This window comes from Anabas testudineus, chromosome 6 (genome assembly GCF_900324465.2).
Source record: "Anabas testudineus chromosome 6, fAnaTes1.2, whole genome shotgun sequence".
NCBI lineage: Eukaryota > Metazoa > Chordata > Actinopteri > Anabantiformes > Anabantidae > Anabas > Anabas testudineus.
In genome coordinates, this window is record NC_046615.1 from 6,444,553 (window position 1) to 6,462,079 (window position 17,527).

The 17,527-nt window shown below is 40.9% G+C and overlaps 1 protein-coding gene across 2 annotated transcripts in view; it reads left to right on the plus strand.

Annotated features, from left to right (window-relative positions):
- Positions 1-17,527, plus strand: part of cdh13 (cadherin 13, H-cadherin (heart)) — a 168,284-nt gene that overhangs the window by 126,760 nt on the left and 23,997 nt on the right. For both annotated transcript variants that reach the window (XM_026364668.1, XM_026364669.1), the window contains exons 8-9: positions 724-906; positions 991-1,244. In XM_026364668.1, the coding sequence (XP_026220453.1) occupies positions 724-906; positions 991-1,244 (437 nt within the window). The remainder of the gene's footprint in view (positions 1-723; positions 907-990; positions 1,245-17,527) is intronic.

Below are 17,527 nucleotides of genomic sequence, written 5' to 3' on the forward strand. Positions count from 1 at the left end.
GCGAATAATGGTACAAAGATCAAAGATTTCTATTAAAAAAACTGCAAGTAACTCCAAGCTCCCGTGCTGAGTTTACAAACTTTGCCATAAAATTATATTTACATTCAACCTTTCTCACAAAATGCATTGTGTGGAAAGCTGCTGAGTGTATTTTTATATATTTTTAAAATTAATTATGCATTGCTTACAACCATATTTGCCAGCTTGCAGTAGTTACTGTATTTGCTGGTACATTGCTACACCTCCTTTCATCTCTCTCCCATAAGCAGAATACATGGAAGAACTAGAGAAATGCTCAATACAAACAGACCAGGCCCCATAGTACTAGTTAAGAGATCACAAATGTTTTCTCTTCCCCATACTCTGCTATATCCTCTTGTCTCTGTAGGTTCATGAAGTTGAGTTTAAAATCAGGTTGAGACATTATCAATTCAGACAGGCACCATTGCCTTAATTCTCACCACCTAAAGCTAATTTGTACCTGATCACCTCCACTCTTTTCTCACGTCTTTCTGTCGACTTATTATGCAGTAACCCTGCTTCTGAAATTCACTTCACATTCCCTCTGAACACACTTCTAGACTTAATCAGCTCGTAATAGAAAGTTTCATCTGTGCCATCCTCTCTGAGTCCATTTGGATTTATTCTATTACAGTCTCTAGATTGAGGTTTCACCTGATGCGTGTCACTAATGTTGGTTTATCTTTCTGTCTCCAATACCAGTTCGAGGCGAAGGTGTATGAGGGCTCGACGGGAGTGGTGGTGAACCTGACGGTAGATGACAGAGATGATCCGGCGACAGGGGCGTGGCGAGCCATCTATTCTATAATTATGGGAGATCATACACAGAGCTTTGAGATCCAAACTAACCTGGACAATAACGAGGGGATGCTGTCAGTTGTCAAGGTAAATTACTGATGTGATGCTTCCAAATGCTTTGATATATTGCAGTAGATATCATCAACCTTCCCAATCATTTTCCCCACCCAGCCTCTGGACTACGAGGCCACAGAATTCCACACGCTACTCATCAAAGTAGAGAACGAGGATCCTCTGGTTCCTGATGTAGGCTATGGTCCCAGCTCCACAGCCACCGTCCACATCAGAGTCGAGGACATCAACGAGGGCCCCGTCTTCTTTCCTGACCCCCTGACTGTCACTAGGATGGAAAACATCCCTGTTGGCAGTTTCGTGGCCTCACTCAATGCTACAGATCCAGACATATTACATAAACAGAGCATCAGGTAGGAGTCTAAGTGGAACTGATGGAAATTAAGCTGCAAAACTGTAGTTGGCTTAAGAAAACCGCCAAGATTGAGAGGAAGTGCTTGTTTGTGTCCTGTGGTTGAATGTTGTCTGCTGTGGTTCAGTATTATCAATAATGAGCAGTTCGACTTTCATTTACTTTCTCTCTGTGTCTTCAAAAAGTATCATTTGCTAATTAGACTTTTTGATTAGCATTTCAAAATATTCTGTCATATAGAGGCAGTTGTGTCACGTCCACAAGGTTTATTCTGACAGTTTCAGATAATGCTAGCAAGGTGGTCTAGCATGTCCCAGCATGTTAAAGAACCACAGTAGTAGCTTGCAGTGCCATCATACAGTATGTTCAGAAATGTTGTAATGTCACTTCACTTGTCTGTTAGGTCTGTGTTGTGTATAACAGAAGAAACATATAGGCCTGCAATTTACTGGCACAGGTCAACAGGTTCACCCGAAGTGAAAACGAAAGCCTCTTGCAGAAAAAGCCTTCTCTCAAATATCACCATCGTAACAGGAAGGCCGTGTCACTGTGTGCCGCAATAAAGATTCTTCCTCTTGCTGCCAGGGGGAGCACCCTCGCCTGCACCGCACTTCTTTTTACATGATGAAAACTCCTCATTACATTTATTGGCTTTCAGGCCTAATTTACGCTCAATTTAGATTGCAGTTTTTTTTTTTGCCCCCATGGATGGACCCATTATATATCATGTAAAAACAGTGTTAAGTAAACACTTAAGAGATAAAATTGACCCAGGGAAATCAAATCCACAGATAGTGACTTTACTGCTCAAATTATTGATGCTGCTTTATGTGCTGTAAAACATGGTCACTGCGTCAGTATCAAATACTACCCAACGTGGAGTTGCAATCATGTCACCGAATGTTTATTAGGTTTGATAAGTGGCACTCTGAGATCACCAGTCAGGTCACATGAACATAGAAATGTGAAAAATGCCTGAGAACACAAACAGGTCTCTGAATACAAATCGTGCTGCTATAGTTATAGATAGCATAATGTTTCGATCTCTGCAGCACAATGATCTACTGCAAGCACCATTAGCATTGTTGCTAAGGTTTTGTCCCTGCGAATGCAGACACAGGCAGTTTGTTTGTTACATCGACACATCATTGATGTGGCCTTTTTACGGGCAGCATTGATAGGGGCTGTTTTGCAGGGCAGTTTTTTTGTCTTAAGTGATACCATGAGATGGATCATATATAATTCAGAAGGTCACAGAAAGCTACTTATTTGAACCGCTGTCTACAGATGTCAGGGATTTCTAGAAACCTATTGTTTGTTCTCTATATCAGATGGTACTCTAGAGGAATAAGTTACAATGACCATTTTCAAATCACATGATCACATTGATGACCAGATGATCACAGTGATCATCAATCTTGAATGCACAACTCCAGTTTTGTTTGCCATCATCACATTGATAATTTGCACTAAACATAAAGTCCACATGAGGCTGATGGAAATGTCAAAATTTTTGCAGAACATTCATGTGTGAATCTCAGCCAAAGACATTTTCAGCAAAACAAATAAAACACTTTTGAATTGATCGCTTCACTTTACATGAAGCATCTCATCGGCTTGGCCTTCAGCAGCTATTGGTCTTCAGTAACCAGTTTCCAACATCTGCTGCTGCTGAATAGCACTCCAACTGAAAAAGCAAGATTCAAGTTTCAGTGCTATGTCATTCAACGACTATATAATAACATCCTGCCTTATTTGTTGCAGCAATGAAATCATATTAACAGCAAAATGTCATATTCTTCTGTGTGACTCACTCAGTTTGAAGAGTTTGTCATTTGTTTTTGTTTTTACACATTTTTACAATTTGCATTTGGAGGATTTGAACTGTATTGATCCCTTAAAAATTACTTCTAAAGATTTTGGTTATGTTTTATCCATGTAGAGCCACAGAAAAAAAAAAAAAACACTTTGACATCTGCTTTGAATGTATGACTCATCTTCCAATTCATAGATCTGAATCTAGTTTTGTCCTTCCCACTGCGCTCCTCTCACCTTTGGAGTACATTTTTTGTATTTCTTTCATGGCCTCTGTGTTTGTCGTTACCTCTCCCTGTGACATTTTGCCAGTTACAGTGACTCTAAAAGTGCAGTAACTCTGACCCGCAGACAGGTGCAAGTGAAAGTGAAAGACGGTGTCGAATATAGAGGGAGCATGCACTGAATGAAATGGCTAGAAATGAAGAAATTTGTTTACCTTCCCCTATTTTCAACTGTCTCTCAACTGTGCAGTTGTGTTTGTTTGCTCTTGTGTGTCTATGTCTCAATGTGCCTGCCCTCTGAAATGTGTAGGTGAAATGCATTTGACATGGAGCACAATCAGTTTGACTTTCTGGTCAGAGTCAGTGCCACTCAGTGCCCAGCGTGCACATTCATAGTTGCAGTGTACTGTGTGTGTATATTTGTTAGAACTACATAAACCTATGGACCAGTTTATTTGAACTGAGATGAATAATTTTCTTACATAAGAGAGAAACAAGTAAACATAACGCAGTCAGCTGTTAAATTTGTTTAAGCAACTCAATTATGAAACATTTGCATTACATTGAGCAGCTAAACCCCACTTGTGCTTGACTATTGACTTGGGGTCTCTTGGTAATTATAATAATTGCAGTGGTCATCTGGGTTCTTAAACCTGCAAAAATATGCCATGTGTGACATTTCTGGAGAGCAGCTTGACCCAAAGCAGAGCCAGAAGTCATTCAGACAGGATTAAAATACCAGTGAGAGGTGGGGAATAAAACATTTTCCATGCTGCTTTAACTAAATCCATCAGTGCGGATGGCATTTCAACCAGTGCCAAGGAGGCTGTCCATCATATGTTCAGCAGGAAATTCATTTGTTCTTGTTACCAGCTGAGCTGAGTTAATTCACGTCAACTCGTCTTCGTGCACATGAACCCAGAGACTGTTTCCTAATTGCATAATATACAATGGTCTCTTAGTATAGGATATAGAATACGTGGTATAGCAGTTGCTGTACAAGGACTCAGGATACAGTGAAAAGTCACTGCTGATTAAATCTGCCTAAAAACACATCATCCACACTCAGTTTAAATGTTTTCCAGCTGCAAGCAGCCTCATCGTTTATGTTATGTTATGTTACATCCTACAGAGACTGTCCATCAAAAATCAAGCATTTTCAGTATGCCTACTGACTTTTTCAACATACAGTACTTCGCTGTGAATAGACTGCATACTGAAGACCTGCTTAATGTTGAACACACTGACTTCAACAAGATAAAGTCAGACTATTTTAGTGTAGTATTTTAGTTTTACTATTTTGGATGTAGACTAAAATCAACAATAAATTGTCTCTACTTGCTATAATGTCTCTAATGGGACTCGTATTATTTGATTTAGTTTATTCGTCTGTGCTGCTGCATTATAAACTGCATATTTTTAATGTAAGTATTTTTGATAAAAAGATTTCCAACCAGCTTCAATCCCAATACGTGTGTTGAATAGGAATACAGAATTCAGATTGAACCTTAAGACACCTTGCCACCTCTATTACTGTTAATTGAAATGTTAATTAGAGGCCCAATCTTTCAAATTATGACAAAGATTGGTCTTATTCGAGAGCGGAGACAGTGGGGATATGCTTCAGAAAGCTGTAGTAAGTAGGAACAGGCTGTGATGTGAAGGGTACTCATTAGCCTGATTTTCTAGCCCACAGCCAAGCAGAACCAAGCAGGGTTAATCGGGGCTTTCTTATTATCCAGGTTATTAGACAGCTTTCCTTTACCTGTCTCTTTTTTTTTTTTTTCTTTATGCTGTGCAGAAACAGGTTATTAGCTTGCAAGTGTGCAACATTTCAGCAAATAAAAAAAAAAAATAAAAAACAGAATTCTGTTACACTTTGACCACAAACACTTTGAAGTAACCCTGACTCTGATGAGCCCCGAACCGTCCCGCAGTCATTAATGATCTCATTTCTTTTTCTTCTCTTGTGATGATGTGAAGGGAAAGATTTTCTGGAGGAGATGTAATTAAATCTTAACGATAAAAGAAATGCTTCAAACAACATGTGCATTTTGCATGACTCACATGATGCTGCTATTAATAGATTTTTTTTTTTATGTTAAATAGCATTAATTAAAACAGTGCTTGGGGCAAAAGGCACAATGCTTTTAATTTACCTTAGTGAATTAGCATAGCAAAAAAAAAAAAAACAGACAACAACAACAACAGAGCACTTTGCTCTTTCTCACGCGTCACTGTGAACTGTGCATCTCTTTCCCTCAAACTGACCTTCGATGGTTTCTTCTCTCATTCTCACAAATGGACAAGTTACATGATTACATGAGTCATTTTAATCCCGTTCAGTATTTAGGCCAAACTATTAGGGCTTTGGAGGATTTGCTTCATGTTTCTGCTGAAGTAGGTTTCCAGCCCCCTTTGACTGGTTTAGGGCTTCTCTGAGAGGCACATCTGACACAGACAGTGACAGTGTGGATGGCACACAGAGAAAGTTGGACCTGCTTTTGACTAAAGTTTATTTCTTACTACACAAGTGTTTTGCTTTGTGTGTGGGCACTTGACAATGAGGAAATGTATTGCACTTCAGGGTAGAGTTGTACCCTGTAATTTGGAAGAAAGTTAAGTCAGAAAGTTTACTTTGGTATCCTTCAACTCTTAGTAGTCTTAAACTACCAACCCGGTTGGCTGTGAAGAGGGAGGCGAATAATCTGAAGTGTCATTAAGAAAGTTTGGTTAATTTAATTAGGTCTCATTCCCAGTAACAGGACTCTCATCAGTTGTGAAATAACTATTTACACTGAAGTAATTGATGCTTGATGGGAAAAGGTACTATATTCTCAGCAGAAAGTGAAGTACATTAACTTCTCCTATATATTAATATATATATATATATTTCTGTTTTTTTAAGTGATCAGTGGAAATATTTGCTGCTTTTGTTTGCGGACACAACCAGACAACAGGTCAAAACAAAACCAGACGTTTCCAAAGATTTCCCACCACACAGAGGAGCTGTAAACAGATAAAACAAAATGCCTGGGTAAAAAAAATCTGTAGGGGAAGAACTAGAAATAGCAATAAAAGGCAAACATTTCCAGTGTGTTTCTAAAAGTAGACGTTATCGCATAACACCTTATGTCGTAGTTTAGCCAAATCTCAGTGGTCGCCAGGCATGACCACCTCTCGATTACAATTTCTCTGTGTCCTCCGAAATACATTTAAGTTGTTTTCTTCTCCTTGCTTTCGAAAATAGAGAGAATCTCAAGCAGTTGGGTCATCCATAATTCAGAAGCTACCTGTCTACTTTCACTTCGCACTCTGGTCATATTCAAGTTAAAAGGGATGGGACTTAAAAGAAGAGGGATGGGGAGATGGAATGTCAGGCATGGAAACTGGCAGGTTGCTTTGAGGAGCCGAGGTAACGGCAGAGATGAGGAAGGAGAAGGTGAGACAGATCGGAGAGACAGACCGCAGAGGTGACAGCATGTGTGTGTAAAGAGGAGATGTGTCGAATGCTACAAAGGCCGACCCGAGAGAGGTCAGATGGTGCGATCACATTCACATCTGCCTGAAATCTTCGCTGTCTGTGCAGCAAAGAGAGAAAGAGTGAGATGGAGAGGACGCGGGACGAGCAGCACATACCAAGAAAGTAAGCAGTCGTGGAGTAATTCACCCCAATGACTTTCATAAGAATTTAATAATACTATTAGATTTGATTGGCTGCAAATGTGTCTAGCCAAATGTGCCGGAGCAGTAAAATTCACCGGTTGCTGCAAAGTGCACAAAATACAAGGTAATGAGGATGAAACAGGGAAGGAAAGAGAAAATCAGTAATAGTCTCGCTGAACTTTTGCTAACTAATTCCAAAAGTTAGCCCAGAGTTCAAAGTGGCCTTGCACACACAACAGCGGAGCACATTTGTTTGCCACGAAGAAGTGAAATGCAACTTAATGGATTTACCCTACAACCACTCGCTCCGTCTGTGTCTCTCTCTCTCCCTTTCTCTCCACGCTCCACATTAAAAATTAACCCTGCAAAAGAAGTCAAAAATGCAGACGCAGTAACTGGGTCATCCATACAGCTTAACAAATTCTGTGTGTAGGCTAAGTCATCAGAGGTCAAGAGGAAAAACTGTGCAGCAGCTAGACAGTTCTTCAGGAGCAGCAAATGTCTTAACGATCACACAATCACCCCCCAGTTCGACTAATTCGGTTAAACTACGAGTATATGAGATCATAACAAGCAGCTCAGTTTAGTCCTATAATAAACCAAGATTAATCTTTTCTTCAGTATTAAGATAATTGTATTTATTTAGAGTTGGAGACACCCTTTTTGTCTTTTTTCTTGTTGCTGTTTTGCTTTTCTCATCTTCCATTCAACAAAAGTTCCAACTTCCACGATCAGGCAACAGGTTATCGCTCACCCACACACACAACTCCACTAAACGGCCAATGGTTTCAAGCCGCTGAATACGAATGCTCTATGATTTCTGTTTTTAAAGAGCTGACTTATTATTTAATGGTTTTGGGCTTTTACAGGATATTTTTGTGGCAATTATTGTCAATATGGCACAGTGTGACTGTTTTTCTCTTTGTCATTCTCTTGCAGTCCAACACAATTTTCCAGCATTCACCAATGAGACCTGAGCTTTCTGTTTAGTTTTAGTCACCCACACTAAATCTTGTACATCTGTTACTGTATTTTGTTACTTGTAATGAGGCTTCTTTGTGGTGTAAGAGGATAAATAGCTACACATCATTTCTCCCAGGAATGAGCCATTTGTTCATCTGACTGCAGAAAGTGTACCAGAATACACCCAATTTTTGTTAGATTTTTTGTTGATTATCATTAATCAGCAAATTTAGTTGGATAGTAATAACTAAAGACAGAAAAGTGCAAATTAAAAGCTAGCCTTTCAATGCAGCCTGTCTGAACACCATGCCTACACTGGAGTTCCGCCCACTATGAAGCCTCTGGCTGTGGTAATGGATATGCAAACAAAGAAAGTGATGCATGACTTGCCTGTAAATTGTCAGACACACTGTGTTACTTCAACTAATGTCATTTATTACAAACAAACACTGTTGATTTCTGGCCCGATTTTGAAATCAGTTGTTTTGGAACAGTTTGTCCTTTTACTGAACCTTTTTTCTTTTTTTTTCTTTTTTTTGTGGTAATATGTACCTAAACGTAGTGTTTAAACCTTTTTGTTCAAAATTAAAACAGATTAGGAGAGCAGATATCCAGGAACAAATACTTGATGTTGGGTTGTGGGTCAGTAGTGCCAAACATAAGCTGCTGTTTGTGAGAGTGAGGACAATATGAGCCACGCAAATGGGTGAATGTCAACGTTATTCTGTTTTTCTGCAGACGCCTTATACTGAACTGCCACCAGGTACACCATTGCTACTGTACTTTATGAGGCAGCATTACATCATCTAAAAAAGGGAGATGGGGTGTCTTTTTGACTTTTTGAGGATAAGCATAATTTGCATGTTTTCATTTTAATGTCACCCAGCAGGGCGAGTCGTACAGTCTCCTCCATTTCCGTCTCTCCCTTCCCCTTCTGTCCTTCAGATGCTCAGTAAAGGCATGCCAAATGAGTGGTATAAGAGGGAAGAGTGAGTATGTGGGTGAGAGAGGAACAGAGAGTGGGGGCAGGGTGAGCCTTTAGTCATACAGTCAGTATGCCAGGAAATAATTAAAACCATCCTAAAAGATGCCAAGAGGAACAGGGAAAGAGGGATGCTGTGCTGTGAAGCAGGAGCAAATTGCTTTTCTTCCTGTTAATTACAGGGTTATGGTTTTCAGCTGATGCAAAGAGCTGCTATTTTGCACCTTATTATGATAATAACTTTTGTGCTCTGTGTTGTGTTACTCAAGCTTGCTAATTTATGAAAATGGTGTCACACACAATGAGGATGGCAACACTGGTGCCACTATGTGCAGACACGCTGTTGTACAGCACATAGCCGGTGTTCCTTCGCTTTGCAGCCGCGTGTCAAAGGAGTGTCCTTGCATACTTCTCTCTGTTCCCGCCAGATAGAGAACGCAAAGCTTTCATTTTCATCTTTGATTTTCAGCCCACCGTCTCTCTGCGTCACTCCACTGTAGCTGTTAAGTCGACACAGTGGGTCTTTGTTCGGCGTTCTCAGCGGAGCATCTGCAGTTGTTGAGTGGAGCTGGCAAAGAGCCTCATCTAGACTTTACCTGGCTCGCAGCAAACAATAGTCAGCAGGCTAAAAGCAAAAAAAGCAAATAGAGCCTTTGAGGCTTTGTGAGGTTGTGTGAAAGCTAAATCAAACGGTTGAATCCATATATAGTCGCGCTCTTGCCCGGGTCTGATACAAGCTAGGATGGGACGCGGGATCAGTAGCTGTAAGGAGAAGATAGGCAGAGGGAAGTGACTGCCCTCTCTGCTGCTGCCAGCCACAGAGATCTGCATTGAGGAAATCAAAACAAAAGCAAATTAATGGAGGAAATGTGAAGTGGCGTCTGTCACTAAAGGCATTCAGACGGGATCATTCCCCTCTGAAACCACCATTCTTTACCTCTTTGCTTTCTGCAAACCACATTAACTATGTTATGTATATATATATATATATATAATTGAAATGCTGTGACACATTTTTGTTCTTGCCTTCTTTTTACACCTCTTTCTACACCGTCATACTTTTCTCACTGTTACATACAAAAAAGACAAACCTCGACCGAATCTCTGTGACAGATGATTGATGTGGTATGCGCCAGCGTTTGTTTTCCCCTTTCACAGTGCTGTCACATTTATTTTCCCTGTATAGACCTGCTGCACTGTGCTGATACAGAGCAGAAATATGAACAGGTGTGACGTGGGTAATTTGTCCGCACGGCCTAGAGCGGTGGTTGGCCAAGAGTGTGCAGCCCAGCTTAGCCGAAAGAGTGGCTGACCAAGGTCTTTGTATGCAATCCCAAAGGACTCAGTTACTGTATTTTCCCAGCACAATGGCTTAAAAGCCAAGTTCTCTCTCTCTCTCTCTCTCTCCCCCTTTCCTTCATTCTCGCTCTCTCTGCGCCTAGGAAAAAAGAAATTATTATAAAAGAAAGTTTTACTACCTCAAATCCAGGAAATCTAAATGCTCTGACCTCTGATTCATATTACAGTGAATGTCGCACTTCATCTCAGTGACCTGTGTTTAAAGAGCTGTGCAGCACATGTTCCTATTGCTTGACGGCTTGACAGGGCTCCATGCTGACTGAACAGATGCCACACTCTTCCTTTAGACAAGACAAATTAGATGTGGACGGTCTTGCAGGTGGAATACATCCTTAAGCTTTTATAGCAAGCATTTCTTTTATTAACTGTTAACAGTTGCAGCGCCACAAAGATTTTTCATGAGTGGTTTAGAGACTGGTTAAAGTTGGCCACTGTGCTTGTACTGTAAAAAAATATTTTTCAGCAGTTTCCTGATGAGTTGATCCTGTTGTCATGATGGAAGGTTTAAAGCTGCAATAATATTTTTTGGCAACTTGGGTAAAAAGCTGTAAACACAGCACTGACTGAACATTGAAGTAAAGAAGCAAAATTGGACAAAGTGTAGTAAAATATTCTACATCAAATCAAAACAATGGGCCGAAAGTAACATTGTAGAGTTGTAAGGGAATTGGGGATGACTTCAGATCCTCAGGCTACCTCCCACTGCACATTGTCCATTTATAACATGGAGACTTTTGCTTTCATAATCAGCACACATAGCACTATTTTTTTATTTTTTTATCATTCATTTATTTTCAGGCTGCTTTGCATCCTGTAGTACCCTGGTGGAGCTGCTAGCCCTTTTCAAAAAACAGGACAAGTGTGGTAATAGGTCTTAGGTTTGTAGAACTGAAGAGCCGAGAGGAGACAGCGGAGTTTGCGATGGAGAGAATTAGTTTTCATTACACACTTATTCACAGTTCCAGTGTCAAGCATCCCTGTCTTATCTCCATTCTCAATCCCTCTCCTTATCTCACTCTTTCTGCTCTGCCCCCTCAATCTTTCTTTCCTCCTCTTCTCGCTTTGCTCCAGTTGCGTATGAAGTGTACAGTCGTAACAGCCAAACACGAGTCGACACAACCCCTGTACTTTTAGCGTGCGTCTCTTGATTGATGTCCTCATATCTATTGCTCACACGCACTCAGCTGGCACGGAGATAGAAACAGACTTTTAGCACTGGCTCCGTGCTGTTTCCTTTCTCTCAGTAAGTTAGACTGCAGCCACAGGAAGATCTTGCTGGCAGAAGAGAGAGAAGATCGTGATAGAGAGACAGATAAAGACAGTAAGATAAAGTACGAGCCAACTAAGAATGAGTGCATACACAAAGAACAAGAGGGGAAGTCGGAGAAATGCATAATAGGTTTTCCTGTAATACGCTGTCATCGCATCCAAGTTTATGAATGCACACTTATCTAAGATGCAGCGCATTGCAAAAACCTGAAAATGGGCATCACTGACATTTTAAATAGCAAGACTAAGCTTTGTGTGGGGCTTGTGTATCTGCAAAGGGCGTAGAAACGAAGGAAAACAGAATTTGCATTAAACTCAGTGTTGCATAAATTGAAATCAGTTTTATAATAGAGTTTCACATGAGTACAAAAGGTTCAGCTTATCGAGTGACCGAACAGATCAGAGGTACGTGACCTTCTACTGACTTTATAGAGGCACGCTTAACAGCCATTTAAATATTCAGATTGGATGCTTTTCCCTTAACCTCAGAGATTATGAATCATTATGCTTTAAAGCCTCGTAGAAACACCTGGGAATCACATGTTGTGCTTGTGTTGTTTGACACTGATCTTTGTCTCATTATGCATAGCTATCTTCCCCTTACTGCTGGGCATTTTAATCAAAGAAACAGTAGTTGGGCTTCCAGGCTCTCCCTCTTCCCAGTGCCCCTATCTGTATTCATTATGTACCTTTCAACAGCTCACAAATGCTTGTAAATGAAGCGACACCTGCAGCACCCTGATATATGGCAGGTGTAACGAACTTTGCCACTAAAATAAATGATGTTTTTGACACACTTAAGATATAATGTGAAAATGAAGAATTCAAATAGTAATATCACTACATACACGTTTGCATTGCCATATTATTTGCATTATGGTTTTCAACTGATGCAAAGACATCACCACTTCAAACTAAATTTAGCTCTCAGTGTCCTCGATCCTCGATTCTTACGCCTTGTTTTGCGAAACTTAGTGTTGCACAGTCATAGAGGGAGGGAAGGGCATGGATATCCATCACACCCCTGGGAGGACGCATAGGCTCAAACCTAGGCCCAGTTTTAAAGGAGAGATGGATGAATTTGGCACATGCTTTGGGAGTTTCACCTAATCTGTAGCTGTGGAAGTTTGCCTGGAGTGCTGTAATTGGTGTGTGTGTGTGTGTGTGTGTGTGTGTGTGTGTGTGTGTGTGTGTGTGTGTGTGTGTGTGTGTGTGTGTGTGTGTGTGTGTGTGTGTGTGGTGAGGACATTTTACATGATAAATAAAAAAATGGAAACAGGGTACATTTGCACGGCCTACGCGACAGCAGGGGGCTAGAGAATAATTTATGTCAATGAGTGTCATCACACTGACGGCCTGACTGAAGTCAAACACTGAGGTTGTGGCTAAACTGTAATTATTTTTAAAAACCTCTAATCATGTTCTGTCTTCTTGTTGATCTGTATAATACGCATCAAATACTGTGGCTTCAGAAAGAATTCACATCCCATTACTTTCTTGCATACTTAGTGTGTGTTGTAATTAATTTTTAATGAGTAAAACTGACATTTTTGTCCATCACTCCACACTCAATAACCCATAATGGACTTTATACTAATGTATTAAAAATACAAATCTTTTACAAAAGTATTCAGTATTTTTAGGATGCCCCCTTTGGCAGCTATTGCAGCTTTGAGTTGAGGATTTGGGTAGTTTATTCCATTCTTCCTGGCAGATCCCCTAAAGCTCTTCCTTTGTTGACTGATTTGTTTGGGTCTTCTCTTGCTAACACGTTAGTGGGATTAATGGATTAAAGCTGCAACAAGTTTAGGAAAAGACAGTGATTAAAGTTCCCTTTACTCATCATTAGGGATACTACTCAGCCTGTGCAAACTGTGGTGTAATGTCCTCTGGTCCTTCCCCAGAGACACTGCACAGACATAGTAAGTTTAAAAATAGTAAACCTGTCATACTGTAGTGAGGTCATCAGGGTTATCTCAGCTGGGTTTAAGACTTGAGCTCTTTAACAGACAGCAGAGAAAGAAGAAAGACCAGGCTTTTGGGGGTTTGACGACACACTGTATATTAGAGAGCAGAAGTCAACAGATCTTCTGCTGCTTCCATTTTTGATCTTGAATCTTTTTTTTAAATCTTTTATTCAATATTTCTTTGAAAATCACTGGAGTTCTCCTTTAAGAGAGGGACAGGTTTGCTTTATACAACACGACCTTGAAAATACAGTGTCATGGTTACACACAGTGTACACCCAGCTATCCACCTGACATTATCCAGACTGCCTTACGATAGTAATATAAAGTTCACTATGGGACAAGCAGGTCACTGTTCAGTGGAAAGTAGGGATGAGTTTGTGCGTGTTGACGACATTTCTTCCAAACTGCTTCAATGTGCTGTAAATAAAACACTGTGACTTCTGCACAATCGTTCTTGTGTCACATTTACCTCCCGCAAGAGCATCACCGCTAGGCGAGAACTCGTCTGACGCGCCTTCTCGTGTGATTCATGTGTGAAAAGGGTTCATGAGAAAACGGTTATACTAACGTTTACAGTTGTAGGGAAACGTCAGTAGCCGAATTGTGTCTTCGAGATATGAGGTTGACCGTAAACCCCGTTTGTGTTAAGATCACATTTGCTGGAGCACATCAGTCCATTTAACAATGCTCCTAATGACACAAGGAAACAAATTGAAAACCACTTTAGTAGTCACATTCTGCTTTAGCAAAGAACCTTGTTCAAGTCAGAAAGTACATTTTTAACCTTCAGTGTTGGTTTATACAGTCGTTCCAACAAACCCATGTGGATTTAAAAGAGGAAAGTGCACAAACAACTGCACTACATTACTACTGCTTAGAAGAGGTGCCAGCCACATATCTTACTTAAGTGAAAACAAACAAGAGCAATAATCAGCGTTTATGCAAGAAGCTTTCCTTTACGGCACTCACTACTTAGCTTTTATCCTCTCTCTAAATTAGCTCTTACCACAAATTGTCTCTCTCTTATTCTGTGTATCCCACCCACACCTGCTATTGACACATGAACACACACAGATGCACAGAGTGTATGCCAGCATTTTACTCCTGATGTAACTGGATTACAAGTGGGCGGAGAGCCTCCTTCCTCCCCTCCCACCCCCCTCCTTGTTCACAGATCCCTTTGAGTTGTCTGAGAAAACTGAAGAACAAGACTCAGATTAGAGTTATAGAGAGCTCATCTGTCTCAGCACACCCACAAGGCGACAGCAATGTGCTGCCCTCAGAAGGGAACGTCGGCATTAGCAGTCAAAATAAATGATTTACATCCCCAATACGTGTTGATTAAGACTCGATGGTTTATTGTGCATGTGTTTGGCCAAACTTTTCTTATTGTCGGTTTGACTTCCTTCTTTGCTGGCCATTTTTGAATGTTACAAGTCAGATGTGAACTGCAGCTTTTTTTGAAAGGATTCACATCTTGCAGGTTGGTATTGTGCTATGTATCTTGTCCTCTAGTCCACCTCTAATGAGACATCTTGACAGCAAGACAGATGCATTACATCCCTGCCGGTGCTATCTAGGCTCTTTTGTGTACTTTTACTGCTAAGGGCCATCCCACAGCACAACACACACACTTACACACACACACACACACACACACACACACACACACATCCTGACCAGACTCTGATGCCAGCTCTAGCAGTAGCTCCCAAGAGTCCAACTCTGCAGTCCAGTGCAAAGCGTAGTATAACGGGCAGTTCTGTCTAACACTGGGGTCACGGCGTGCCTCATGACACTGCATTTTCTGTCACTCCCGCACAAATCTGGACAAATAACTTATATCTGTGTCGAGACGCATTTCACAGCACAAGCAGAGCAGACCGGCCACTTTTACCGCTTAGCCGCTCGCCTTTTTATGTGTGTGCGCGTTCAAAGTGGATGTGTGTGTATTTGTAGCTAAACGAGGACATATGTGGTCATTGTGTTTGTGCACTGTCTCATTTGTTGACTGATTTGTTTGGACCTTCTCTGGTTTTGGAGATAAACACGTATAACTAGATATGAATATTCCTAATGGCTTTTTAATGTCTTTCTAATTTGCCCTTTAAAGGGCTCTAATGGACTGTCCCCATGTTTGCACAGAGAGGAGAAACAGTGGCTCTGATTCATTTAGTGGTTATCTTTTGAGCTTGCACTAAAGCAGGCAGGAGTATTTGCACTTCCTCTTAACTTGCACTCTAGTAAAAAAAAAAAAACATAATACCTTCATATTTTACTTCAACAATCTGCATAGCTCTATTGTATTTGGCTTTCAGCTACTGAATGTCCCACATGTCTGTAAGAGGTTCTCAGAGTTGGAGCTTTACAGCGAATCTGTGAGTTTATGTGGAAGAATTATCATTTAAGGGGAACATTTGGTGTTGAATACGAACTGCTCTTCTGATTTCCAGACTTCAATCCCTGGTTAACACAAGGGGATTTTTAGCTTCAGTCTGAAAGATGTAGCAGGGTAGAATGTGTCAAACAGTTTGCACAACATTTGCTGAACTTATCATTGTTGTTGTTGTTGTTGATGATGATGTCTGAATTTACTGTAAAGCTACACAGATTATTTTGAGGCTAGTATCAGTGTCTGAGTATACAATCTGACAACCCAAAGGACTCATTTCACCACCTCAACGGCTACCTCTGGTTTTGAAGTGCGTGCGTGTTAGTCACAATGCGGAAATGATGACACAGAGATGTAACACTGAGACTGCAGTGTGTGTCTGATAGTCAGTGACGGGAAGAGTGAGACATATGGAGGATCATCACGCGTGAACCCGCTGTGGTTTTAGTGGAAGAGCTGTAACTTTGTGAATCACATGGTGTCTCAATGAACAGCATTACAGAAATACAGATTCTGGCTACATAAAGTTACAGTAACTGGTAAAATATGACGATGTTACAGTACAAGAAATTTGGTGAATGTCATAAGTTCTCTTAAATCACTTGTATGTTGCAGCTAAAAACAAATTTGTTCATATGAGTAGTTTTATCTTGAGGCCAAATGTGTGCATGGGTGCAGCAGGGAGACAGACAAGCAGGAGGAGAGCAGACGGTATGTGCCTTATTAATAGTCTGTTTAACTTCCCACCACTGCCTGTTGTGTTACAGTAAAACATATGTGTTGGTTAACAGTAGTAATCAGTGGCGGGGAAAGTGTGTGTGTGTGTGTGTGTGTGAGTGAGAGTGAGAGGGGAAAGGTGTGAGCAAAGGTTGATTGCAAAGCCATTTCCTAAGGCTTTGTCGCGCTCTGTTAGCTGAAGAGCTCCATTTTGAAGACAATTTGTCTACTGCAGAACACTTTAGCAAAGAGCGGCCTCGTGGTGGAGAAAGTCTGTAGTCTTGTGTTTCTGTGTGCTGGAGAAACTTTTAACTGCCTCCAAGTACTGTTTGTTCATTTATGAGTGATATTTCACAGATCAAGCACTTATAAACATACACACACACACACACACACACACACACGTATCATATGTGCATATATTGGAAAATAGTGCATATCAGTCACTTGTGACATTAACACATATACAAGCCCTTTCCAATCACCATCTACCAGCCATCAGTGGCCGGTTGAGTGGCCACATTAGCAGGGTCGTGATCTCCTCTTCGGCTCATTTTCAAGGAGAAGCTGGCTTGGCCATTCGCCCACAAGATTTCTGGAGAGGTCCTCCATCATCCTCAAACCCTCAGCCCCTGTAGGAGCTGCTGCTGCACTCGCACAAGAGGAGAAGCACATGCACAGAAAGTGCACAGTTTGCTCCGCGGCATTATTACACACGAATAAAACGACACCAATAATACCAACAATCATCCCACTGTCGTTCTGGTTCTCTCCTACTGGAAATACTCCATTTGGTTTTTAAGCAAGGGCTGGCAGCTGCAGAGCTTACAGGATGTACAACAAAAAGTAAGCTGCAGACTTGCAGCACAGCTCCAGTAATAAAAACGTCATCAACACGCTCACTCGTGGTGAATTCCCTGGACAACG